The following is an 8995-nucleotide window of genomic DNA, read 5'->3' as shown; positions in this document are numbered from 1 at the left end:
GTCAAATGTTGGACAATCCAGGTGTGGAAAGCTCTTTAGAAACTTCCCAGAAAGACTCACAGCTGTAATCACTGCCAAAGGTGATTCTGACATGTATTGACTCAGGTGGTTGAATATTTATCTAATCAAAATGTTTAATTTTTTACAAATGTTAGAATTTTTCTTCTACTTTGACAGAGTATTTTGTGTTGATTGTGAACCAAAAAAATCTACACTGTGTAGATCTACACTAACAAAATGTGGGAAAAGTCAAGTGTTTGTCGTTTGACATTTCTTAGAAATAAAATGTATGACAAAGCAATGAACTTTTTCATTCTTATTTATTGGATGTTACCTAAGAGACATTGACAGTTTGTAAAAGCTGCATTACATTGTGCTCCAATTCTCATTCATGGTTACATTTCCATGGTTACATTTCCATGGTTACATGTCCAAGACAAAAGATAAAGTAATCATAATACACAATCTAGTATTCCACAAAATACAAACAGGATTTTTAGCATACAATATATTGCAAGATTTTCAACATGTTCCAAATTATGTAAGATGGGAGAACATTAATACTTTGGCCTCTTCGGTTTCTCCCTGAAATAAAAAGTAAAATGAATATAGAGCAGTGGGAATTTAACATTTAGCATCATAATTGACAATCTACCATTAATGTTTGAGAATATTTTAGGCAGCATCTTGCATGATGCAGTATTTCTGGAGTGGAGAGATGAGGCAGTTGTACTTGAGACGTTTTCCTCCTTTTGGAGTGTGAGCAAAATGCAGGTCACTACTGTACAGCACAGTGAGCGGCTCTGACAAGTCTCTCAGATACCACCACCACCTTCCTATCATATACTGTCTGCTCTCAGCCCTCTCCCACCACCATCTTACTGTCTGCTCTCAGTCCACTCCCACCACCATCTTACTGTCTGCTCTCAGTCCTCTCCCACCACCATCTTACTGTCTGTCTGCTCTCAGTCCTCTCCCACCATCTTACATCTTACTGTCTGTCTGCTCTCAGTCCTCTCCCACCACCATCTTACTGTCTGTCTGCTCTCAGTCCTCTCCCACCACCATCTTACTGTCTGTCTGCTCTCAGTCCTCTCCCACCACCATCTTACTGTCTGTCTGCTCTCAGTCCTCTCCCACCACCATCTTACTGTCTGTCTGCTCTCAGTCCTCTCCCACCACCATCTTACTGTCTGTCTGCTCTCAGTCCTCTCCCACCACCATCTTACTGTCTTGTCTGCTCTGAGTCATGTACACCAACTGTAGGATGTCAGAAGGAAAACAGACTGAAGGAAATGTACTCACCCATCTGCCTCAGCCTTCTTCCTCTTCTCAATGATCTGTGACGGACAAAACACATGATTAATAAAACAACCTTTCCTGGTTTATGTCTCAGTATACCCCGATAACTGTCACAACCCTGTTAACAGAGCCATTAAACCATCCACTCACAACCCTGTTAACTTCACTAGGGTAGGGGGCAGCATTTGGAATTTTGGATGAAAAGCGTGCCCAAATTAAACTGCCTGCATAGGATATGCATATAATTAGTAGATTTGGATAGAAAACTCTAAAGTTCCCAAAACCGTTAAAATAATGTCTGAGTATAACAGAGCTGATATGGCAGGCGAAAACCTGAGGGAAATCCATCCAGGAAGTGGGAAATCTGAGGTTTGTAGTTTTAAGTGATTGCCCATCCAATTTACTGTCTATGGGGTCAGATTGCACTTCCTAAGGCTTCCTCTAGATGTCAAGTCTTTAGAACATTTCAGGCTTCTACTATGAAGGGGGGGGGAGGGGGAGAATAAGAGCTGTTTGAATCAGGGGTCTGGTTGAAAGCCTTTAGTTAAGTCATGCACGCGGCTGTGAACTCGAGCGCCATTCCTTTTCATTTCTAAAGACAAAGGAATTGTCCGGTTGGAATATTATTGAAGATTTATGATAAACATTGTTTGACATGTTTCTACAAACTATTGGAACCATTTTGACTTTTTGTCTGGACTTAGTGCCCACGCATTGTGCATTTGGATTACTGGACATAAAGATGAACTTTATCAAACAAAACAAACATTTGTCGTCTAACATGGAGACCTGGAGTGCCATCAGATGAAAATCAAAGGTAAGTGATTCATTTTAATGCAATTTCTGACTTGTGAGCCCTCTCCTTGGCTGGAAAATGGCTGTATGGGTTTCTGTGGCTAGGCGCTGACCTAACAATCGCAAAGTGTGCTTTTGCCGTAAAGCCTTTTTGAAATCTGACAGCGGTTACATTCAGGAGAAGTATCTTTAATCGGATGTTAAACACTTGTATCTTAGATCAATGTTTATGATGAGTATTTCTGTTATTTGATGTGGCTCTCTGCACTTTCACCGAATGTTTGTTTGAGACAATGCATTTCTGAACATAATCTGCCAATGTAAACAGATTTTTGGATATAAATATGAACATTCAACAAAAAAAACACATGTATTGTGTAACATGAGTGCCATCAGATGAAGATCAAAAGGTAAGTGATTAATTTTAATGCTATTTCTGACTTGAGCCCTCTCCTTGGCTGGAAAATGGCTGTATGGTTTTCTGTGACTAGGCGCTGACCTAACATAATCGCATGGTGTGCTTTCGCAGTAAAGCCTTTTTCAAATCTGACACTGTTGTTGGATTTACAAGACGCTTATCTTTAAAATGGTTTATGATACTTGTATGTATGAGGAATTTTAAATATGGGACTTCTGTTGTTTTGAATTTGACGCCCTGCAATTTCACTGGCTGTCGAGGTGGGATGCTACCGTCCCACTTGTACCAGAGAGATCAAGAGCCAATAAACCATCCACTCACAACCCTGTTAACTTCTTGGTGACAGGGGGCAGTATTGAGTAGCTTGGCTGAATAAGGTGCCCAGAGTAAACTGCCTGCTACTCTGTCCCAGATGCTAATATATGCATATCATTAGTAGTATTGGATAGAAAAAACTGTGACTGATGTCTGGTGAAAACATGAGAAAAATCCAACCAGGAAGTAGGAAATCTGAGGCTCGTAGTTTAACGCAGCCCCTATTGTAGATTGTGGGATATTGGTTTTGTTGCAGTTCCTAAGGCTTCCACTAGATGTCAACATTCTTTAGAACTTTGAGGATTCTGTGAAGTGGGACCGAAAGAGAGGAATGAGTCAGGTGTCAAGCAGATTGCCACAGGCTCTGAGGCGCAGGCACGAGAGAGTTAGCTCTCGTTTCATTGCTTTTCTACAGGCATAGGAATTCTCCGGTTGGAACATTATTGAAGTTTTATGATAAAAGCATCCTAAAGATTGATTCTATACTTAGTTTGACAAGTCTCTACGGGCTGTAACGGAACTTTTTGAACTTTTAGTCCGACGTTCAGCGGGGCCTGGACGCGCTTTTGGATCTGATGAAGATCAAAGGTTAGGGATTCATTTAACCTCTGTGCTTTTTGTGACTCCTCTCTTTGGCTGGAAAAATGGCTGTCTTTTTCTGTGAGTTGGTGGTGACCTAACAATCGTTTGTGGTGCTTTCGCTGTAAAGTATTTTTGAAATCAGACACTGTGGCTGGATTAACGAGAAGTATATCTTTAAAATGGTGTAAAATACTTGTGTACTTTTAATTATGAGATTTGTTGTTTTGAATTTGGTGCCCTGCATTTTCACTGGCGAGGTGGGACGCTACCGTCCCACATATCCCAGAGAGGTTGGCAGAGCCATTAAACGGTCCACTCACAACCCTGCTAAGAGCCATTAAACCATCCACTCACAGCACTGATCTTCTTCCACTGCCTGTCCAGCTCTGCCTTCTCATTGGTCTCCTTGAAGCGGCGAGTCTTCCTCCCCTCAGACATCTTGATGCCATACTGGAAAGCAGCCCTGAAAGGACAAACACAGTTTGTCTGCAATTAATTACTTGGCCCGATTAAAAGCCTTTCATAGAAATGCCAAGGAATCCAATGATGTGTCTATCGCTGTGTGCTATAATGAACATATGAAACAAGGGATTCCAGGTTCATTGTTGAGACAAAGCGCTAAGATAACCTACTTTGGCAGAGCCTCCTTGTTGTTCATGTATTCACTGTATTCATCCTGAGTGTCAAAGTCCCAGCGACCCAGAGGACCCTTCTTGTTACCCTATAGAGGTCAGAGACAAAAACGGAGGTCAAAAGTATGTCAACCACACCACAACTAACTGTCACATGACTAGAAAGACCGGCAGACTATCAACCCAAAGGTCTATCTAGGAGGGGACTAAGGATTAAAAGATGAAGTACCAACCTGGTCCATCTTGGTGTAGTCCACCTCTTCATCACTGTCCACAGCCAAGTCGTCCATACTGAGAACAGAGAGAGAACGCCCATATCACACAGGTACACCCACTACAGCAAATTACCTGGTATATTAAGCCCAGTGTCCACCCTGCTTAAATTCAGTGATGTGACGGATGAATCGGGGGACTCACGTAGCTGGGTAACACTCAGCATAGCTGTTGGACATGCCAAAGAAGTCTCCGAGCTTCTCCTCTTTACGGCCACGCGACCCAGCAGTAGCTCGCAGTTAAGGAGGCCAGCAGACAAAACATGTCCCCTCTATCCAGTCTAAATGCTGGGAATGAAGACGCATGTCCCCTCTATCCAGTCTAAATGCTGGGAATGAAGACGCATGTCCCCTCTATCCAGTCTAAATGCTGGGAATGAAGACGCATGTCCCCTCTATCCAGTCTAAATGCTGGGAATGAAGACGCATGTCCCCTCTATCCAGTCTAAATGCTGGGAATGAAGACGCATGTCCCCTCTATCCAGTCTAAATGCTGGGAATGAAGACGCATGTCCCCTCTATCCAGTCTAAATGCTGGGAATGAAGACTGTCCCCTCTATCCAGTCTAAATGCTGGGAATGAAGACGCATGTCCCCTCTATCCAGTCTAAATGCTGGGAATGAAGACGCATGTCCCCTCTATCCAGTCTAAATGCTGGGAATGAAGACCCACGTCCCCTCTATCCAGTCTAAATGCTGGGAATGAAGACGCACGTCCCCTCTATCCAGTCTAAATGCTGGGAATGAAGACATTGTCAAGTCTAGATATGTAAGCCAAGATAATGTGGCTCTCTGGCCCAAACAGTGAAAAGGATATGTTTCTCCTGGCCACTGGGGAGTTGCTGCAAACTTCTCATTGATCAGCTTGATCTGGTCCTTCACTGATCCTGGACCTATATGGTCCGAAGAGGATAGACAGGCCAGAGGTCAGAATGTGTAATTGGGTTGAATGGGGATCAATAATACATTTTAAAAAAGAGCATGTTATTTGTATGATATGGTTGATTAATTACCTGTCTCAGTCTCCACGGTCTCATCGTCATCTGCTCTGGGCTTCTCGAAGTAGCTGTGGCGTCTCTTTTCTTCCTCCTTGTCTCTTTCTCTCTCCCTCTCCCGCTCCCTCTCTCTGTCCCGCTCCCGGTCCCGCTCTTTCTCCCGGTAGCGTTCCTTCTCCTTGTCCCGGATGGCCTTGGAGGTAGATGGGGCGTAGTCCCCGATGTCATCAAAGATGCTGTTAGGATGGAGAAAGGAATGGTTCAAGTTCAATGGGAACAACAGATGTTCAAAGATACAGAAAGTGTAACTGAAAACTGCCTTTATGGAAAGCCACAACACTGACCTTACGTCTGCCTCTGGTCCTGGAACTTTCTTCTCATCAATTTTCACCCCTGTAAGAAGAAACCACTGGAAATCACTTAACTGTGAACTGTAGATAAACAAACGGATGCCATGAAAAAAGGGGTAGGTATCAGTATCCAGTTGTGAACCAATCAAAGTCATTAAGGCCAACCTCCTTTTTCCTTCTTCTTCATCTTCTTGTTGCGGGTCCCTTGTCGCAGGTAGGACAGGATCTGGGTCAGCTTGCTGATGACAATGTCGTTGGTGGTGAGAGTTGTCTGAGCCTGAAGAGAGAAAAGTTATGCATACCTCTACATAAACCATGACTGTAATAGACATTCTATGTTATTGTGGTCTGCAGTGCAGTCGGACCTCCATGGTGGGGCAGTCGGCCTTGCTGCGGATCAGTGTGGTGGGGATGTCGGTGTCTGCGTACTCATCCTCCAGGTCCACTACGTATGCCATACGGCCGGGCAGGAACAGCTCATTCCTCTCAAACTGGCGGCCCTTGAACATGATCCGGTAGATATTCCTTCCTAAGGGTGGAGCAGAGAGACCGTCAACACCACCAACCAACTGGAGTGATTTACCTTTACATGGGCTCAAATTCCAGTAGATAAGGACTATTACTTACCTAGACGTGTCTTGAACTCTATTTTCTCCTCTGGTTCAATCTCTTTCCTGGAGGAAAGAATACAGGTTCATTTCTCTGGAATGAGGACACTGGAGAGCTCGTTCAGGATAAAAATAACATTCTATGCTATGAGAAAATAATGATGAAGAGTGGGGAAAATATGAATACACATACTTGACTTCCTTTGTTACTTTTTCAATCATATCTTCCTCCTCCTTCTCCTTGCTGGTGATCTCAGCACGTACCTGCAAGTAGACAAGCATGATATCCATGTCAACTATTTCCTGTAGGTCGACACAGTCCCTTGCTTGTTCCATTATATGGCACAGCAGAGGATGTTTTCTTCACCTCTGGGTCTACACTGCAGGAGTGATAGTACAGGGTGACCTACTTTGTATTTTCACTCTTTTCAGCAAGGGAGGGAGCAATGACAGTGTGTCCCATTGGAACAGCCAAGGAATTAGCATCCCTTAGCTTCAGCATACTTTAAACCAGATATCTTCTACAATATAGATGGCATTCTACAACATGACTGTTACTGATCATCTGAGCTTGAGCATCTTCAGATTCATTCATTTTAGGTTAAAATGCTATTCTTTTACCCCCCTTTTTTCTAAAACGTGATAGGGGAGACAGTAAGAGGGATAAAGCTCAGGAAGTGAGTGGTGGAAAGGGAATCAAATCACTGCCCTTAGGGGCATTTTGGTCAGGGGGCAGCAGAACTACCACTAGACCAGCTCCCCGGAACTTGAAACGCTATTCTAATGGCAAAGCCCAAGAATCTGGGCGGGCAGCTTCTGTTTATTAATGAACCCTAGCAACATGAAAAGGACAATAGACTGACCTTCTGCAAAAGGGCAAAATCCAACCCTTTCACCAAGTGAGTGTGTTCCATGTCACCACCCAAGAACTTAGACTCTTGGATCATCTGCCGTCTCTTCTCAGCTGCTGAATTATCCCTGTCGACACAATACATCACCATGGACATTCATACAGAACACGTCCATACACCATCACTCCCGGTGGGGAGTAGACAGTAGCATTATGGGAAACTCACGCCTCGGCTGTGGGCCCCACTGCTCTGTAATTGGCTGTTGTGCTGATGAGCTCTGTCTCCTCGTAGTCCTTGTTGACGCCATCACGACGCTCCCGGGCACGGTCACGGTACTTCTCAGCTAACTCCCGCTCCCTCTCCACTTCCTGCTGACGCAGCTTGGCGTAATAACTTATAGGGGTAGCAGAGGGCAAAGGTCAGTTGGTGACAGCTGAGCGACCTCAGGCAGTGTGACAACAAACATTCCGTTTAATCAAATTATAAGAGACAGTTATTATAGGCTCTGCCACCCTTAATGAAAGAATCACCTTTTCTTCTTCCGTCTACGGGCTGCAGGATCATCCTCTTCGCTGTAGTCCCGGGGCATCCTGTAAAAAAGCTCATTCAGTTCTAGATGTGTTGATTCAAAAGACTGTGTACTTGGACTTAATCCCCAAATCTGCCATTTCATTAATATATTTGTGATCCAACAGACTACTCTATGGCACTGTAACATCCATCACTCACTCATGATGTCTGGAGGATTTGGAGGATGGGGGAGCTGACGAGGGCGTGGCACGAGGGGTCATCAAAAGTTTACGGAAGTCCTCATTTGTCAGCTTGGACCTGAAAAAAAAAGGTGAGGGGAGGGTTAAGTCACACAGTATGTGTAGTCTTGGAAGACTTTCAGACCATTCGTACTCGTCCAAAAATGTACGGCGAACCAATCAAAACATCTCAGACATATTCAATAAGTGTCATCACACTGGGTCCTCTGTTCTCATGACCCAAAGGTTGATGTGTTGTCATGCAAATACTGTAAACGGCAACAAAAGCCTCACTTACTGAAGTGCTGACCGGTGGTCCTCCACCTCATGCCCATCCGGAGCCAGAGGGTTGGAGAACGACTCCGCTGTAAAATAAACAAGTTAGTACCTGCGGACGCCATTTTCCCGGGGAGAACTGGCAACTGTGCCAATTGGAGCGCGCTTCACTTCGACTGCATCGAATGAGGTTAACTTGTACTAAATAATTAATACGTGGTTGACGCCACTGCAGTAAAACACCAATTAGATAAGAGTTCACAAATGGCTATCAAAATAGACATATTGAGCAGTTATACATATAAAATGAGGTAATTGAGAGGTTACTTTTTCTTTGCACGATGGCCAAACAGTGGCTACTCAGACAGGCTATTTAACAGTAGCTAGTTAGCTAGCTACCTATCATAGCTTGCTAACTAACAAACACCCCTAGCTAGTTAGTTACGGTTGTCTTTTGAGTCTGGAAATATGAATCCATATAGCTATATACATTGCTAATACAACGTGTAAACGTAATATTCAGTAACGTTAGCTGCACAGACAAATGGGGAAAGTTATCAGTAGCGAACATCAGCTATCTTTGTTAGTTGGCTAGCTAGCTGACGTTAGCTCACACAATGCCAAATAAATTAAACTTACTCTCTCGTTCTCCTCGTTCTCGTTCCGGCATGTTGAAAGAAGTTGGTCTCACTCAAGTAAAACAAAAAGTTTGCGATCAACTATTGCTAGATTTATAACCTAGCTATGTTGTTGATGGTGATGTGTGCTGCTGTGAAAACGGAAATGACAGTCAACCTTCGATTGGTATGGTCTTGATTTGCGGCGCAAACGTTACGTCAACCTTAAACGTG

At 43.8% G+C, this 8995-nt stretch overlaps 1 protein-coding gene across 1 annotated transcript; it reads right to left on the bottom strand.

Moving 5' to 3' along the window:
- Window positions 1-303: 303 nt before the first annotated feature.
- On the bottom strand, window positions 304-8958 carry ik (IK cytokine). Its single transcript, XM_024397702.2, has 19 exons — window positions 8784-8958; window positions 8167-8233; window positions 7849-7947; window positions 7650-7709; window positions 7345-7512; window positions 7132-7246; window positions 6462-6532; window positions 6288-6334; window positions 6026-6189; window positions 5826-5937; window positions 5655-5703; window positions 5329-5546; window positions 5133-5208; window positions 4462-4545; window positions 4278-4335; window positions 4045-4133; window positions 3767-3875; window positions 1306-1340; window positions 304-585 (listed from the first exon to the last, which is right to left on the bottom strand). The coding sequence occupies exons 1-19, from the start codon at window positions 8812-8814 to the stop codon at window positions 558-560; spliced, it is 1680 nt and encodes a 559-aa protein (XP_024253470.1). The 5' UTR covers window positions 8815-8958; the 3' UTR covers window positions 304-557.
- Window positions 8959-8995: the final 37 nt, after the last annotated feature.

Source organism: Oncorhynchus tshawytscha, linkage group LG33 (assembly GCF_018296145.1).
Source record: "Oncorhynchus tshawytscha isolate Ot180627B linkage group LG33, Otsh_v2.0, whole genome shotgun sequence".
Lineage (NCBI taxonomy): Eukaryota > Metazoa > Chordata > Actinopteri > Salmoniformes > Salmonidae > Oncorhynchus > Oncorhynchus tshawytscha.
The sequence above is the reverse complement of the archived record's forward strand: the minus strand, read 5'-3'. Positions and strand labels throughout refer to the sequence as shown.